Consider the following 18,915-nt stretch of genomic DNA (forward strand, 5'->3'; position numbering starts at 1 on the left):
CCTGTGCATGTAATTTCTTAAGACCAACTGGGTTGAAACACTTGGATCAAGGCTGCTTGATCCGAGGATTTAGGAATCATGGATTTTTCACCTCTCTGTGCCTCTCAGGCATTAGAGCTCCATCCTAGAAGTGAGATTGGAGTCATCACAGACACTTTTTTTTTTTTTTTTTTGTCTGCTCCCATGGCATATGGAAATTTCTGGGGCCAGGGATCCAATCTGAGCTGGAGCTGCAATCTACGCCACAGCTGCAGCAATGTCAGATCCTTAACCCAATGAGCGAGGCCAGGGATCGAACCCCACATCCTCATGGATGCTAATTCTTAACCCACTGAGCCACAATGGGAACTCCTGTGGTCACTGGTTCTAGCAACTTGAGATGACTTGATGGGGAAGCCGAAGACCTGAATTCCTGGCTACCTGAAATGGGGCACCAATGCAGCAGACTGGGAAAGGCCATTATTCGGTTTAGCCCTGACCCAGCATCTGTTAGCAAGACCAGAGCTGCCTGGGCAGTTGAGGGAGGAAATGAGAGCCAGCCTCTCAGACAAGTAGACCATGCTAGGCAGCAGCAGTGGAGGTTTGAACTCTTCAAGTTAATTTTTTTTGGAGTTCCCATTGTGGCTTAGTGGGTTAAGGATCTGGCGTTGCCGTGAGCTGTGGTGTAGGCTGCAGACGTGGCTCGGACCCTGCGTTGCTGTGGCTCTGGCGTAGGCCGGGGGCTACAGCTCCTATTCGATCCCTAGCCTGGGAACCTCCATATGCCGTGGGAGCAGCCTGAAGAAATAGCCAAAAGACAAAAAGACCAAAAAAAAAAAAAAAAAATGTGAAGGGTTCGTACAGCAGAAATTGACACAACATTGTAAATCAACTAGGGTCTGAACCCACAACCTCATGGTTCCTAGTTGGAGTCGTTAACCACTGTGCCACGATGGGAACTCCCTTTTTTCTGTCTTTTTGTCTTTATAGGGCCACACCCATGGCATATGGAGATTCCCAGGCTAGGGGTCAAATTAGAGCTGTTGCTGCTGGCCTACACCACGGCCACGGCAATGCCAGATCTGAGCCGCATCTGTGACCTACACCACAGCTCATGGCAACGCCAGATCCTTAACCCACTGAGCAAGGCCAGGGATCAAACCCACAACCTCATGGTTCCTAGTCGGATTCATTTCTGCTGTGCCACGGCGGAAACTCCTGAACCCTTCAAATTCTTGACATCGCCTAGAGGGAAACCAGGTTCTCATCGTTCCATTTATCCTAGGCTATGAGAGGAGAGGTAGTTTCCATTTCTCTATCCACTCATAGGCAACACAAGGAGGGCCCAGTGAATCTGAGCACTGGATTCTTTCTCAGGAGTGTAGCTTATCCACTAGTGAAGGAACTATTTCCCAGACTTTTTGTCCCTGCCATCCGGCCTGGGATGCAAATGTCTGAGCACAGGACAAACCCAACTCAGAAGGCAACTTCCTGCATGAAACACGTCGTTATAGGAGCTCCCGCTGTGGCACAACGGGATCGGTGGCATTTGGGAACTGCTGGGGCGCAGGTTTAACCCCCCACCTGGTACAGTGGGTTAGGGGTCTGGCGTTGCTGTAGCTGTGGCTTAGGTCTCGACTTTGGCTCCAATCTGATCCCTGGCCCAGGAGCTCCAAATGCCAAGGGGCAGCCAAAAATGACGAAACAAAACAATGAACAAAAAACCACACAGTTTTAGAATATCTAGTAAAAATGACTTATTTTATTTGCTTCTTAGGGCTGTACCCACGGCATATGGAAGTGGGAAGTTTAGGGTCGAATTGGAGCTGCAGCTGCCAGCCTATGCCACAGTCATGGCAACGCTGTGGGATCTAAGCTGAGTCTGTGACCTACACCACAGCTCATAGCAACACCGGATCCTTAACCCACTGAGCAAGGCCAGGGATCGAACCCACTTCCTCATGGATACTACTCAGGTTCATTACCGCTGAGTCACAATGGGAACTCCAAAATGACTGTATTTTATATCTGATAAATATAAACTCTCCAGTAAAAATGAAGCTGGAACCTGTCACTGTTTGAGGGATTGCTTCCTTTAACATATGAATGAATTAGAATTTTCATGTTATTTTGAAAGACTGAAATAAGAGAAATAGCAATGTGCGAGCTGAAGGATGAGATAGGAGTGCTCCTTGTAGATCTTGGGACTGACTTTCCCAGGGATGTAGCCTTGGCTCTGCCATGAACTTGCAGTGTGGCCTTGAGTGGTCACTTGTCTCTAAGAGTCAGTTTCCTCACCTATCAAATGAGGGCTGAGACTCCTAGGACTGTGAAACCTCGAGTGCAGGCCTAGAGAGCTCGGACTCTTGAAACTGAAGCACACCTGCTTGAAATTTTTTTTTTTTTTTTGGTCTTTTTAGGGCCATACCTGTGGCATATGGAAGTGCCCAGGCTAAGGGTTGAATCCGAGCTACAGCTGCTGGCCTACACCGCAGCCACAGCAATGTGGGATCTGAGCTGCGTCTGCAACCTACAGCACAGCTCATGGCAACGCCAGATCCTTAACCCGAGTCCTCATGGATACTAGTCGGGTTCTTTACTGCGGAGCCACAGTGGGAACTCCCCACCTGCCTAAATTTAACCCCTGTAGAAAACAGCCTCTCCTGGTGACAGTCCTGAACATCAGTCTAGAGCACAAGAACTAGCGTGGGAGTTCCCTGGTGGCTCAGTGGGTTAAGGATTTGGTGTTGTCACTATAGCAGCCAGGAGTGCTGCTGTAGCACGGATTCAGTCCCTGGTCCAGGAACTTCCACATGCCATAGGTGTAGCCAAAAAAAAAAAAAAAAAAAAAAAAGCCTGGTTGACCACGTGGAGAGTGAGTTCGGGGCTGGGGGCTCCAGGGTGAGCTCGGGATGAGAGGGCTGGTTGGAAGAAGGCAGAGGAGGCAGAGGGACTTTAGATGGTTCTGCCAGCTGTTGGCCAGGCCGCTTCGATGGAGTCTATTCTGTCATTTCCGCATCCTGTGGTTCAAGTGATGGGGCAGCTCTCAGGATGTGCTGGAGGAGTCCCCGAGTGCTATAGAGGTTCCATGCATTATTTATTTATTTATTTATTTATTTATTTATTTATTTATTTATTTATTTTTGTCTTTCCAGGGCCGCACCCTGGGCACATGGAAGTTCCCAGGCTAGGGGTCCAATTGGAGCTGCAGATGCCAGCCTACGCCACAGCAGGTGCAACTCGGGATCCGAGCCGCGTCTGCGACCTACACCACAGCGCCCAGCAACGCCGGATCCTTATCCCACTGAGTGAGGCCAGGGATCGAACCCGCGTCCTGACATGGATACTAGTCGGATTTTTTACAGCTGAGCCACAGCGAGAACTCCCGGTGGAGGTTTCAGATGCTCCATGGTTGGTTTCCTGAGCTGAAGTCCCCAGCTCTGACCTTGATCCTTCTGTAGGGTCTGGTAACTTGGATCGCAAAGAGGTGGAAAAAACCGGAATCCTTTGAAAAGGGCCCTGTTCTTTCACACAAGACAGCGGGGGGTGGGTCTTCAGAGACCCAGCACAAGCATGTCACATCATCCTCAAAGACATAATTCTATTCATTCTCCTGGTGGTGCCACCCTGGGCAGAAGGATGCGGCTCCCTGAGGGCAAGGAAGGTAAATAAGAGAGTCTTCATTTGGCCACTCGCTCATGTTTGAAGTTCTAAATTTGTAGCTTTCCAGGGTGAATACTATTTTGTGGTCTAAGATTGTCTGGGATATTATTTGCTAACCCAGGCCACCGTCTGTCATCTCGGCCTGCCTACATTCCTGTAAGTTCTGCGGCTCCGGCCAGCATCGGGCTGGCATTTTGCCAACGCGCTCCCTGATTTTCATCCACCACTGGGCTGGCCTGCGGTAATGAATGTCCTTCCACCTGGCCCAGCAGGCGACGAAGAACAGTCCCAGCTGCGAAATCAGCACATCAGTCAAAGCAGCTCGATGGCTTCCTAAACTGATTTTTACAAAGTCCCAACCTGAAAACAAGAAACGTAATTTTCACCTGCTGAATGCCGACTGTTCTCATTTTTCAGTTCAATATTCCTGCCTCCAGGGGAGCACCCCTCACTGCTCTGACTGGTCAACCTCTCGCTCCTCTGCTTCTGACGCCTTGCAGGGCTTAACCCGGTCACTTCACACAGGAGGGTCCGCAGGGGGCTGGGCTGCCATCCTCCTGCAGGGACCCCTGGCCCTACCCCAGCACAAGCACCTGCCCATTTGCTCAAGTGGGAGATTTGCAGCGAAAGTCTTCTTTGGATTTATCTGTGCCCACCCACTCAGGCTGGCCACATTCTGGGGCTACCATTTCTTTCTTTCTTTCTTTCTTTCTTTTTTGTCTTTTTGCCTTTTCTAAGGCTGCTCCCTCTCATTTGGAGGTTCCCAGGCTAGGGGTCGAATCGGAGCTGTAGCTGCCGGCCTACAGCAGAGCCACAGCAATGCTGGATCCGAGCCGTGTCTGCGACCTACACTACAGCTCACGGCAATGCCGGATCCTTCACCCGCTGAGCGAGGCCAGGGATCGAACCCGAAACCTCGTGGTTCCTAGTCAGATTTTTAAACCACTGAACCACGACGAGACCTCCAAAGAGCATATTCTTCATTTCCATTTGAGTCCTTCTTCTCGGTGTCTTAAGATCATGTTTCTACTAACTTTCATGGAGATTGAGGTTTTCTCTAAGGCAATTTAGGATCTCTAAATTTTCCTCATTTTTTTGGACCATGCCTGTGGCATGTGGAAGTTCCTAGGCCAGGGATTGAACCCGCACCACAGCAGTAACCCAGGCCAGCTGTGACAATGCTGGATCCTTTAAATGCTGTGCCCCAAGGGAACTGCTCCTCATGTTCCTTTGACCTGCAGTGTCTGTAACATAGATATTTCTCCTAAAAGACGGCTCAAGGAGTTCCCGTAGTGGCTCAGTGGTTAATGAATCCGACTAGGAACCATGAGGTTTCGGGTTTGATCTCTGGCTTCGCTCACTGGGTGAAGGATCCGGCGTTGCTGTGACCTGTGGTATAGGTTGCAGACACGGCTCAGATCCAGCGTTGCTGTGGCTCTGGCGGAGGCCGGCAGCTACAGCTCTGATTAGACCCCTAGCTTGGGAACCTCCACATGCTGTGGGAGCAGCCCAAGAAATGGCAAAAAGACAAAAATAAATAAATAAATAAATAAAAGACAGTTCATGTCATGCTCCTTAAAAATTCTTCTGCCGGAGTTCCCGTCGTGGCGCAGTGGTTAATGAATCCGACTAGGAACCATGAGGTTGCGGGTTCGGTCCCTGCCCTTGCTCAGTGGGTTAACGATCCGGTGTTGCCGTGAGCTGTGGTGTAGGTTGCAGACGCGGCTCGGATCCCACGTTGCTGTGGCTCTGGCGTAGGCCGGTGGCTACAGCTCCGATTCAACCCCTAGCCTGGGAACCTCCATATGCCGCGGGAGCGGCCCAAGAAATAGCAACAACAACAACAACAAAAGACAAAAAAAAAAAATTCTTCTGCCAATTCCAGTGTCATTGCTACATTGTTAGGTGCTCATTACCCTACGCAGCTTCAAGGTACCCAACACATGTCTTGGTTTTCTAGTTGCAAACAAATATCACACATTACAGCACAGGGTGGGGGGGGGACTTTAAACAAACACAAGGCCCTCTGGCTTTCACACTTGCCTTCAGTTGGTGATTAAACACCTTCCACAATTCATTATTTTGTCTTTTTTTTTTTTTTTTTTTTTTTTTTTTTATGGGCCGCACCCCCGGCATATGGAGGTTCCCAGGCTAGAGGCCAAATTGGAGCTGTAGCTGCCAGCCTACACCACAGCCACAGCAACACAAGATCCTTAACCCAATGAGCAAGCAAGGTCAGGGATCAAAGCTTTGTCCTCATGGATACTAGTCAGATTCATTTCCACTGATCTATGATGGGAACTCTGCATTATCTTTCCCTAGCGTATCAATGGCACTCACCAATAGCCTGCTGATTCCAGTCTTTTTTAAGTTTTTTAAAAATGTTTTTATTAAAAAAAATTCTAAGGCTTTTATTTACCATAAGACCTCAGTTTTATTTTTTTATTTATTTACTCATTTTTTGGTCTTTTTAGGGCCATACCCGTGGCATATGGAGGTTCCTAGGCTAGGGGCCGAATTGGAGCTGTGCCCGTTGGCCTACACCACAGCCACAGCCACACCAGACCTGAACCACATCTGTGACCTACACTACAGCTCATGGCAATGCTAGATCCTTAACCCACTGAGTGAGGCCAGGGATTGAACCTGCATCCTCATGGATACTAGTCAGATTCATTTCCACTGAGCCATGATGGGAACTCCTCCACAGTCTTTAGAATAAGTAACACCCCCTGCCCCACCATCTGTTAAAAGCCTGTGATATTGCATCCCCCTCCCACACCCCCAAATTCACTCCCTTCTTTGGGTTCACCACGAGTGACAATTTAAACAATAGCCCCACCCATCACTAGTGATGGTGACTTCATCACTAGCTGCCTAACAAGGGTCCAAAATCCCATTTTAGACTCTGCCTCCCAAGTCAATCCTGGTACTGACTCTAATAGGTCAGGTTCCCAGGAGAATCAAAACATGGCAAGGGAGTTCCCATCATGGCGCAGCGGAAACGAATCCAACTAGGAACCATGAGGTTGTGGGTTCGATCCCTGGCCTCACTCAGTGGGTTAAGGATCTGGCGTTGCCGTGAGCTGTGGTGTAGCTCGCAGTCACAGCTTGGATCCTGCGTTGCTGTGGCTGTGATGTAGGCCCGCAGCTACACCTCCGATTGGACCTCTAGCCTGGGAACCTCCATTTGCCGAGGGTTCGGCCCTAAAAAAGACAAAGACAAAAAACAAAGTAGAAAAAAACATAATTGTCTCACCTTGAGACAACAGGTCCAGGTTATTATACCTCTGCACCAACCAGTCCTTGGATGTGGGCTGCCCCTTTGAAGGAGGTGGCTGTCTTCGGCTGAGAGCAATTCCTGGGGAGGGACTCAGCTGAGAGCTGTTGGCACAAAGGCCCTGGAGCAGCTGGGAGTATGAGCGCCTCAAGCCTGAAGGACGACAGCCTGGGAAGCACACGGCAGCATCTACTGCGCCTACTGTGTTCTCTGTCTGCTATTAGAGCATATTTATGCTTTGTGTTCATTATCTACTTATTGCTGCATAATTACCCCCAAACTTCGTAGCTTAAAACAACCGTTTATATTCCCTAGTTCACTGGTCAAGAATCTGAGCTCAGCTTAGGCATCTCTGGGTCAGGGTCTTTCATGAGATTGTCACCAAGCTACTGGCTTGGGCTACAGTCACCTCCAGCCTCTGCTGGAGAGCCCACTTCCAAGTTCACCAGGCAGCGGTTGGTAAGCTCTTATTCCTGGTCAAGTCCTCCTTGGGCTGCCTCAAGTATTTTTGTGACATGGCAGTTGGTGACTGTAGAGGGACAGACCTTGGCCAAGAGCTTTTTGCAACTATTTTTTTTTTTTTTTAATTTTTAAAATTTTTATGGCTGCAGCTGCAGCATATGGAAGCCCTCGGCAAGGGATTGAATCCGAGCCACAGCTGCGGCAATGTCAGATTCTTTAATCCACTCTGCTGGGCCATGGATCAAACCAGCATCTCCAGCCGCTGCAGTCAGATTCTTTTTTTATTTATTTTTATTTTGTTATTTTTCTAGGGCCCCACCTGCGGCATATGGAGGTTCCCAGACTACGAGTCCAATCGGAGCTGTAGCCACCGGCCTATGCCACAGCCACAGCAACGCAGGATCCAAACCGAGACTGTGACCTACACCGCAGCTCATGGCAACACCAGATCCTTAACCCACTGAGTGAGGCCAGGGATAGAACTCTCGTTCTTATGGATGCTAGTTGGGTTTGTTAACTGCTGAGCCATGATGGGAACTCCTATTTATTTATTTATTTATTTATTTGCCATTTCTTGGGCCACTCCCGAGGCATATGGAGGTTCCCAGGCTAGGGGTCTCATCGGAGCTGCAGCCGCCGGCCTACACCACAGCTCACAGCAAGGCTGGATCCTTAACCCACTGAACGAGGCCAGGGATCGAACCTGCATCCTCATAGATATTAGTAGGGTTCGTTAACTGCTGAATCACGAGAGGGAACTCCCCAGGTGTACTTTGTAAGTTGTTTCCCCCTGGTTTATTCTTCCAACTGATTCAGAACCCAATCACGATGCTTTTTTTTTTCCGAAATACTGTTTTCCAGGGTATGTTCAGATGAGTGCTCAGCTACCCAGAACAGTGTTACCGAAACCCAGCAGCACTGAGCCGGGCAGCGCAAGGAGAGCGAACCACGCTCATTTTGGCCAGCAGCCTTGGAAACAGGTCACTCTTCATCCAGAGGTCAGCAGGGTCTGTGGGCCGGGCCACCTGTTACGAGGACTGGCACCTGAGGGTGAGGAAGACATGAAGAAAGACACACAATGGCAATGGCTGCTTTTTTTTTTTTTTTTTTTCTTTTTTTACTGTGAACATTAGCATTAAGTTGGTTACCGTACACATCCAAAGGCCCAGCATCTCGGAAATATCATGAAGTGGCACACCTTGTACCAGAGTCTCATAAGAATAAAATAGACAATGCTACATCAAGTGGTTAAAAATACACAAAAAAGTAGTTTTAACAGTCTATAAATTTTTTTTATACTTAAAATCATGATTGAGTTGAAATAAAAAAAGTGCATTTCAATTGCTAAAAAAATAATATTGGTATAGTTAACACAAGGGGGGGCGGGGAGTGGGAATCAGTCCATTGAGGGATCTGACAGGGTGCTGGAATACGGATGACTCAGGGAAGCGAGGCAGGTGTGGAGACGGAGGAGGGGAGCTGGCTTCTGTCTCACCACAGTCCCCGGGGCCCAGCAGCTCTCCTCTCCCTAGTATCTTTGCCATCGTGAGAAACCCTGTCCTATTACCTGTCACCTCCCCAACTGAAAGACTCCTCTAAACTTCTTTGCAGCATGAGAGGTACCTGCCCTACAACTTGACCTTCAATTGCGTCCTCACAGAGGTAGGAGAGGGACTCTGCCCTCTTCTGGACTTGACACAAGTACCCCAGCCACGTGGCCTTAATCCTTATGACCTAGCAGGCAGAACAGGGACCAAGCAGCTTCTGTTTTGTCAAACTCCTTTGGACAAATGTTCAACATTCAACAACGAGCTTTGTAAACCTAACGCTGAACAATTCGTGGCAAGCAAACTGGATTTTTTTTCTTTTTTCTTTTTTTTTTAAGAAGTGAGGAAAAGTGCAAGTGATTTCAGTACTGTTGGGAAAAACAAAAATAAAGACAAACAAGTCCCACCTGGCCCCCTCGTCTTCTAAACTGATCACAGCTTTAGTTTCATTTTTCGTCAAGTGTTGGAGTTAAGCGGACACCTCCAGCGACCTGTACTGCTCAGGGTCAGACTTGGCTGGGGACAAAGGGCCAGGCAGAGATCCGATCAGAAGGCCATCCCAGGGGCTAACGCCTCCCATGTCTGCAGGCTAAACAGCTAGGGTGGGGTGTTTCCTCTTAGTTGATTGCTGACCTGCTTCTTGTGAAGAAGACGCTGCGAGGAGCACAGATGGAACTTGGGATCAGAGAGCAGACGAGGGTTAGGAGCCCTAAGACAAGTCACCGACACAGAGGGAATGCCAGCGGAACCCTAACCTGGAGCAGTGGCTGCCGCAGGGGACCTCCTAGGGGGTCAAGATGCGGGGCTGACCCCGAGGCCGCACTCTCTGATGTAAAAGACATCCACGTGGAGCAGAGAAGGTGAGAAGCATTTCCTTCAACTCCAGAGTTACCCCTGTTGCTCTTTGTTCTTCTCAGAGAGACGTGATGGCCGTGGCCAGAGGTGGGATTTGGGAGAAAGGAGTGAGGGTCGCCTTCCTGCTCAGTGTTTGGCACACAACAGCTCCCCCATGGGAAGGTCCTGGTGTTCCATCTCGGGCACCACTATGTAAAAAAGCTACTTAAGATGCCTGACTCCCAAGGACCGCTGACCCCCACATCGACCTTTGTGTCATGAAGGCTGAGTACTTAAGTAATAAGGGAAAATGTCTTAAAAACCAAGCTCTATAAATCAGCATTTCGCCAAGAGAGAATGTTTTACAAGGGATTTAAAATCAGGATCTTGCTTTAGAAGGCGAGGATCAAAGTGTTTTGTTGCCCCCTTGTGGACAACGCCAGTACTGCTGGTGGAGCCGAATCGGACAGCCCATGGTGTCCAGAGAAGAAAATGGATATTCAAACTTATGGAAGATTGAGAGAAATTCATCTGATTTTCAGAGGCTGCATCTATATTGCTGGCAATACAACTTTAGCAGGAAACACCAAAATTATACCACACAGTTTCTTTCTTTTTTACTTCTGAAAAAAACCTAGTGAGTTGAACAATCAAGCAAAAGGACAGGTTAAAAAGTTTCTAAAAGATGAAAACATTTCCCACCGATTTTCAAATGCAGTTAACCACAGCCTCAAGTCCTAGGCAGAACATGAGTTGGGGGTCTCTGGCCTAGTGACCACATGGTCCCTTTTCACCTGTAAAAAAGCCAGGTAGGGAGGACACTGTGTTCATTGAGAAGGAGCTGGATATTTGGAAAGAACTTGATTCTTTGGTACATCCACTTAGAGAGACAGGCTCTTTGGTTGATCACAACCAACAATGCAAGTACCAGATTTCCTTCCAAAGTGAAGCAAACACTCAGCTCCCACCCCTTCTCTTGTCCCATCCCCCAAATCATTTTCAAGTAATTTGTAATATCCCTGATCTCACCAGGGAAGCTCAAGGAGCATCAAACTAGAAAGTAGAGGGGATCCTTCTCAGGGGGAAAAGGCCCTTGGATACTTGTGCCAAACATCGCCGACCACACAAGGACATGCCACAAGCCAACAGTCTGTCTCAGGGCTGGGGCTCCTCAGGTGTGAGCCCACCGTCGCTCTCCACTGCTGTCCTGCCTGCGATTCCGAGGAGGAAAGCCCCGGATTTCAAAGTGGTTACTTTAGAGAGCCAGTTACTACCTAAAAGAGGCACACTTCTAGGTCAGTCATCAAAGCAAAAAGATCTACACCAACAAGAGAGTCTTCTTACTTATTTCTGTAAGTAAAAGAAATACCCTTTGCATTTAGTAAACCAGCATTCCCATTCCAAAGAGCCAGTAAAGTTTTCAAATGTCTTGGATGTATTCGTTATCAAACAGAAGCACTCTCACAATTTTGCACTGTCCCACTGATAACCTACTGCCGTCTGTCATCAGACAAAAAGGATTCAGAATTTACTAACAGCTGCCTTCTTAGACTCCCACTTCATGTGGTTATTAGTTAGTCTTGAAAACCTGAGTATTAGTATTATTAACTTTAAGGAAAGGGGCTTGACGCTTTAAGTCAGAAAGGAAAGATTTGGACTAAGGCCAAAATACTCAACTCAATAGCTTTCATCACTTTAAAAAAAAGAAAAAAAAAAGGCAATCTAATTTTCCTCATTTTAATACGTTCCATTTGTTTTCTGTTTTGGAGGAGAACTAAAAGGGAGCCTCCAAGAGGCCTGTATACAGAACAAACTTTAGTTCTGACTGTGAAAGATGAGCCAACTGCAAAAATGTTGTATCAATAAGGTGCTCCTATCACATGGAGAACACACGGCAACCCCCTTTTGACTTATCCTTCATATACTATGTATCAGCAATATTTTGAAAATTAATTGAGAACAAGTAGAAAAGAAAATAAAGTTTTTGAGGGACAGAAGGACGAAAGAGGCAGATCGACAAATCAATGAAGGACTTTTGATAAACTCAGAGAGTCATTTTAAATTAATGTGACTAAAATAAAATCATGGATACACCCTGGCAAAATGTTTCTGGGAGAGAGAGGGCATGAAGGAAGAGGGCAGAGCAAGAGCAGCATTCAAGATCCCTTTATCAGAAAGGGGAGGCATTCGGGAAGACTAAGGTGAGAGAAAGAGATGGTCAAAGAGACACTCCACCTTTCATTTTAAGGGAACATCTAGCTTCTGGGGAAAGAGAATGAGGACTAAGACAAGGATAAAAAAATCTCTCGTCATTAGCGATGTCATACGGGAAGAAATAAGATACAAATAATTTTTAAAATGTAATCTAAAAATGACATGGGGGAACAGAACAGAAATACGTAAAGAAGTCTCATCCGAGGTTTTAGCTAGTTTGTAGAGACAAATCAACTGGAATAGGGGTGAGTTCCAATACTCATGGAGAATGAAACAGTCAGAGGTAGGATTTAGATCGGGGAAAGAATGTTCCAGGAGGCTGGCTTTTTGAAGGCACTCAAGAACAGAGTGAGAGAGACTGAAGCTGCAGTGAGATAACAGAGGATTTGAGGGAGATGTACACTCACTAATCTGTCACAGGGAAATAAAAACAACTCCAGGGGCACTGCAACAAGACATATATTATCAAGCTATACACAGAGTCTAATAAGAGAGAAATCCACTTTGGAAGTAGTTTCTTACAACAATATAGCTTCGACTTACAGAATAAGAAAAAGAAGTTTGTTTTCTGGATATGCAATTCTGCACAGGAGTTTTGACTTAAATGAAGAATTGGATAAATGGTTCCTTATCTAGTTCTTTACACAAATTTACTGAAGCTAAAGCTTCAAGGCTGCGACAACCAAGGAGCTTGATTTTCCTTTGAATCTTGCAAAACCTATCCTCTAAGACAAAAAGAGCTGATCACAAAGTCTATAAAAAGTCTAGCGAGTATAAAAGTACAGAAACTACGAAAGTAGGTATATTGATGGCAATTTTTATGGCTTCCATAGAAAGTGTAGAGAGGACCTCTGGTTTGCTTTGTCGAGGTAGTGTCCAGAGTTGGCAGGTCATGGTTACAAATGCTAGAGATGACAGAAGCAGGGTAGCTAGGGTGTTGCTAAGTGCATAATAATGCTAGTATCTCTAATGGCTAATGACCTTGCATTCCTGAAAAGAAAAAAAAAAAAAATGACCTTTTGGGAAACTTCCTATCTTGGTTTAGGCAAAGGAAAATTAAAACCCAGTATTTATTTGCTCCATTTTAGAGTCTGAAGAATTCCAAGGGAGTGGATTTTTGTAATGGGAGACTGGTGGTCAAATTCTTAAATGTAACTTATCCCGTTTCATCAAATCCTCCCCAAACCTTCTAGACCAGCATAGAAATGTTCAGCACGTGGATCAGCAAGATAATAAAAGTTGTCTCTTCTACACGGTAGCTCAAACAGAAGGGTTTCCTCTAACTTTAGTTTCCATTTCTCTTCTTTCTCTCTCTCTCTCTCTCTTTAAACAATAAAACCCCACCGACCATGCTGTGTTGCACTAACTGAAATCTTCACAATGGGATAAATACATATACACATCTGCAATGGATTTCTGTTTCTGCTCGATTTTCTTCCAACTTAAAACGTCCAGTGAGATAAAAAATTAAGCTAAACAAACATATCCACTCAACAAACATAAACACGGGGAAAAAAATGTCAAGACGTAGACAATCGGAAGTTTAAGAGCAGCCCTTCAGAGGATTTTGCCTTCCTTTAGCATATAAGGGGCAATCAAATTATAGGGAGGCTTCTAACCACAATGAAAAGGTACTTCGGACAAATGCAGCTTTTAAAAAGATGGTACATCGATGGTAATACCCACGCTCAGTCATTCATTTACAACAGGGAATGTAAATGGTAGTATACCTAAAAGCGTACACAACTGATTTGGAAAGCTTACTCCGAAGTACCACAGTAAAATTTCATGGGGAGACTGCCCTGCCTGCTAAAAACAAGAAATTTCACAAATAGAGGTGGAAATGAAGCCATGTGCCTTGCAATTGTTGGTCTCACCTACTTGTCTTCATTCAAATGTAAAATCTACATACTAATGAGCCTGTCAGACTCGATTTGAGAAAGCAACAAGCAGCCTTTCATTGAGGCTAACGAAGAGTTTGGATTTGAATGATAAATTGATGAGAAAAGCATCGAAAAACGCAAAGGAAAAAGTTAAACAGCCATGTCAACTCAAGAAAGTCCTTGGGACTTTTCCTCAAGTAAGTCTTAACCCTAGCAATGAAACGAGCCTCTGAAGACAGTACAATTAAGTCACGAGAAAGAGTCTCAATTTGCTGTCACTACGATGCTGAAACACAGCCTTTGTTGTCTTTAAAATATAAGTACAGATAAGGGCTGAGAACTCAAACTCCTCCGGAGTTCTTTTGTTTTATAAATAGATATAACAGGTAGGTAATAAATTGTGAAGAAGTTTAAAGGTGGGAGGGAACACCCCAAATAATGCAACTTCTGTCTTAGTAAAGGACCCCGATCAAATTTTCAACCCTGAGTTTGAGGCTTAAGCATGTTAAACCTGATGCGCATACATGTTTAAGGCTTAATCCTTCAGTTCTTCTATGCAGAAGCATTGATGTCACGAATGTTCTTAGTGCATATTTCACTACGCAGACGTAACACGACACTGACGAGGAGTCATTATGTTCTGAGAAGTCTTTCTGAAGACCACAAACCTCAAATCAGGGAAGGTATACCCATCTAGGGGGGGAAAAATTGGAAGTTTCCAGATTGTTCCATGATACATTTGACTAAGAACTGTACTGCATGACAAGGCTGCTCTTTTAAAAAAAAGATAATCACTTTCTGCCTCTGTTTAAGGGTGGTGGTGATTATGTGCTTAATACTGGTTTTTCTGTGTAAGCAGATATTTTCTTATGGCTATTTTCACTTGAATGAAATATCAAAGATGACTACCTGAATCTTCCAGTGTATAGTTATAGTACACCTCAGAAAATGGTGGATTCAATGGTCTCAAGTCTAGAATTCAGAAGTGCTGCCCAATACTGTAAATTTATTTAGTACAAAGTAAGGTATAACCAATTAACTAAGCTGCATTAAAAATGATTTTAATATTACGAGCTTGGACAAGAAATAATGACATGTCCACACAAAGGAGAAGATCCACAAACTTGTCATGGGACGAAAAGCAGATTGAGGGAGGCAGCCACTAAATATAACAGTCCTAAATAACGAATGAACTTTTCTTATTGGTTTGGGTACTTGGGTGTTCAAGGAATGTATACAAATATTTAAAACAATATTCCTTAGAAGGTACATCCAAAAGCAGGAAGAAAAGTATATCCTGAGATACTTTTCTCCATCATTCCCGAATTTTCCTATGCTCATTACAGAAGACAAAGACAATCATCAGAAGGAAAAAAAAAAAAAATCTGGAAATATTAAACCAAAAAACCAAGAATGCGGTATTTTAAAAACAGGTATTTGACCTCAATGGAAAGAGTTCCATTTTTTCCTGCCACAGAGCTCATCAGCCAGAAAAGTGCTTAAAGTACATCGGCACACATTAATATTAAAACACAAAATAAATAAAAGCCAGGGTTCTGATTCAGGCAAAGATTTAAGAGCCTGAGGAAAGGAAAAATGAAGACATTTCCAGATTAAAAATTGAAAGGAGGGGGAGAGAGAGAGAGAGAGAGACAGCAGATCTTGCTTTGGAACTCAGTTCACTGAGATGAGAAATTACAAAATGTGTTTGCTACACCAAGTCTGGGTAGATGTGTAACCAGTATGTTAGCCCTTCTGTTCAGCCTTTCCTATAATGAGCTCCTGACGGCCCGTGCACTTTTGAAGTTCCCCAAACCTGACAAAGTGACCTGGCCCAAAGTGGAGATGCGGCTCTCATCACCAGGAAGCCTGCTGTCACATAATTACTTGCAGAGGATAGGGCAGCAAGACGTCATGTTCTCTCCTTTACCACCATTTAAACTGTGTTGGACTAGCTCAAAAGTTGTGGATATATCGTGGAAGAGATATTTTGAAAGGTGTAACCAATTGGTGTTCTCATCCAAATTTCTCAGCCACGGTCAGCAACAACGTTTGTGATTTTAGTGTACCCTTTTACCTCTTCCTAACAATTCTAGAAAAACAGAGCAACCTCAAAACGAGCAGTGTACTGTGAGATTTCAATTTGGCCGCCCAGAAAGGTTGAACATGAACACGGCTATAAGGGAAGAGGGAAAGAGATGTGACTGAGATGAAGCACCCCCCCCTCTCGGCCCCCACGTCCCCCTCTTGATGGTAAACAGCTCCACTCAGGCGTTCAAAACAGGCCAGCTTCAGGTAATTTCCCTGGAAAAGGCTCCACCCTCTGCAAATCAGTCCATGTAACACACACTAACTGAACCAAGTGAAATGTGGAGCACAGAGCATGTCGGCGAGCCTAGCAGACCTTTGAGTGTTAAGCAGAGATTAGAAAACGACCGAGGATTTAGTCCAAGTTCAGAAAGCAAAACCTCCTTTTTGCACTAGCCTGGTCTGGAGACCCTCTCAAGGTACATCTAGTCTCTGAAGCACCTTTGAGTTGTACGGATGTAAGAATAACTTTGAACTATAGAAGTTATATGCATCTTTAAGAATCACATTTTGATGATTATAAAATTTTTTTTCTATTTTACAACATAGGTCCAGCTACACTGAAAAAATTACACCGCTTATTGAAATACATTTCATTTTAGAAACAGACTACTAAAGAAGTCTATACAAAAACTCTAAAATAATTTCTGTAGTAAAATAAAGAGTGTGTTAGGAGAGCTACACAAAGAAGAAAATGTCTGTCTTTCTCTATAATGCTTGATATACGGTGAAACGTGGCTGGCTCCACTCTGAAGCCAGCACCAAAAGCTGAAAAGAATCTGTTACAATACACAGTGATACAATTAATGCTCTGGATTAATCTCACAGCCTTCCCGATTAGTACAAAGGAAACCAGGCCTGTCCCCTCTTTGAGGAGACGTCCAGGATATAAAAGCAAGCATACCTCATCAGCTGATATGAAATTATAAAATCCCACAAGTCCGAGTATCTGAAAGTTATAAAAGTCACCAGAAAATGCAAGCAAATTGGGCTTTAGTTCCGTGGTTCCCTGGTTTAGACGCCAGTGCCCTCCGCGAGCTCCCTCGGGTCTTCCCGTCCACTCCCTCGGCTGTGCTGATTCCCGAGACAATGACGAGGCTCCCGGCGGCGGTGGCGGCGGCAGCTGAAGCTGGGGAGGGTCCCACCGCGGCGGACCTGCTCCCCGGCCCGCCCCGCTCTGCCAACTCACATGGGGGCGCGCGGCTCGGGAGCACACACTGAAGGAGACGGCTGTTAGTGGGGCTGCGCCGAACTGTTCTTCTCCGCCAGGTGCCGCAGAAAGGTGTCCTCGCCCTGGCCGCGGTTGTTTAAGGGCTCGCTCTTAAAGAGAGCTGGAGGGGGGGCAGGTGAGGGACGGGGGGGATGGGCAGGTGGTGGGGGTGGTGGGGGTGCGCGTGGATGTGAAGGTGTGAGAAGGGGTGGGGGATGGGCCGGGGGGGCAGAGTGCTCACGGGGTTCATGGTGATCGGAGGGGCGGGGGTCGCGGGGGTGTTCACCACGGAAGGGACTGGGGTGGCCGGGGCGCTGGTGAGTGGGATCTGGACAGCAGGCGGCACGTTCACGGGGCTGGTCACCCGAAAGCACTTCTCCTTGTGGGCCTTAAGCATGTTGGAGAAGCGGAACCGCTGGCCACACACATCGCACGGGTAGGGCTTCTCGCCTGTGTGAGTTCTGCGGTGCCTCTTCATGTTGGGGCGGCTGGTGAAGCTCTTGCCGCAGATTTCACAGATGAAGGGTTTCTCTCCTGAGATGAACACAGACGCAAGCACCCGATTAACACACGAGGCGGCAATTATGCGCCCGTGCTATCCCTCCTATTGGAAAAGGAGGTCACCGCTCCTCTCCGATGTGGTGTTTTATCGTCTCATTGTCATAAAAGAGGCCCCCAAAGTTGGGACTTCACAAAAAAAGCACAAGGACGAGTAAAACTTCACATACAACCTACCATCTGGGCTTGGTTAAAAGGAAAAAAAAAAAAAAAAAAAAAAAAGGAGTTCCCACCATGGCGCAGTGGAAACGAAGCTGGCTAGTATCCCTGAGGACACAGGTTCGCTCTTTGGCCTGAATCAGTGGGTTAAGGATCTGGCGTTGCCATGAGCTGTGGTGTGGGTCACAGACACGGCTTGGATCTGGCATTGCTATGGCTGTGGCGTAGGCTGGCAGCTATAGCTCCTATTCGACCCCTAGCCTGGGAACCTCCATACGCTGTAGGTTCGGGCCTTAAAAAACAAACAAAAAGCATCTAAGGTAGTGATCTTCCCCATTCTAGTGAAGAACTGTTCAAATGGTTCTTCTGCTCAGTGGAACTAAGCCCAGGGATGAAGCTCTGCCTCTGAGCGTACACAGGTTGATCTGTAAGCAATTTCTGACATTCCAACCCAAAGTAGGACTTTGCTGAAAACGTCCTATGGAGTAAGTCTCCTCATGTCTCCTCGTATGTAATCCTTCGCATGTGGCGGCTTACTTTTGGGCATGTGGGGAAATACTGGACTGACTCGCCCTACAACATGGACTTGGCACCACAGCGTTTCTCTGCAGGCAGTTCACTACGTGGGACTGTCTGCACCTCTCAAGAGCACTCACTGGGCCTGGCACCAGACTACTAAACGCCCCCAAAAAATTCAGACGACCAAGAGTGCCTCCACACCATTTCCAAATGCCCATGGGTGTGGGGATGGCTAGGAGGCAGGCCACCACTCCTGGTTGAGAACCACAGGGACAAGGAACCCCAAAGCACACAAAAGTCTCAGTTCTTTTTTTTGTCTTTTTTTTTTGCTATTTCTTGGGCCGCTCCTGCGGCATATGGAGGTTCCCAGGCTAGGGGTCAAATCAGAGCTGTAGCTGCCAACCTATGCCAGAGCCACAGCAACGAGGGATCCAAGCCACGTCTGCGACCTACACCACAGCTCACGGCAACACCGGATCGTTAACCCACTGAGCAAGGGCAGGGATTGAACCCGCAACC

At 46.4% G+C, this 18,915-nt stretch overlaps 1 protein-coding gene across 3 annotated transcripts in view; it reads right to left on the minus strand.

Annotated features, from left to right (window-relative positions):
- Positions 8,469–18,915, minus strand: part of ZNF652 (zinc finger protein 652) — a 69,422-nt gene continuing 58,975 nt past the window's right edge. For 2 of the 3 annotated variants that reach the window (XM_013980996.2, XM_021067133.1), the window contains exon 6: positions 10,358–17,694. In XM_013980996.2, the coding sequence (XP_013836450.2) occupies positions 17,258–17,694 (437 nt within the window). In that variant the 3' untranslated portion in view covers positions 10,358–17,257. Of the gene's footprint in view, positions 17,695–18,915 lie in introns of all 3 variants that reach the window. The other variant, XM_021067134.1, reaches the window with a different exon arrangement.

Source organism: Sus scrofa, chromosome 12, assembly GCF_000003025.6.
Source record: "Sus scrofa isolate TJ Tabasco breed Duroc chromosome 12, Sscrofa11.1, whole genome shotgun sequence".
Taxonomy (NCBI): Eukaryota; Metazoa; Chordata; class Mammalia; order Artiodactyla; family Suidae; genus Sus; species Sus scrofa.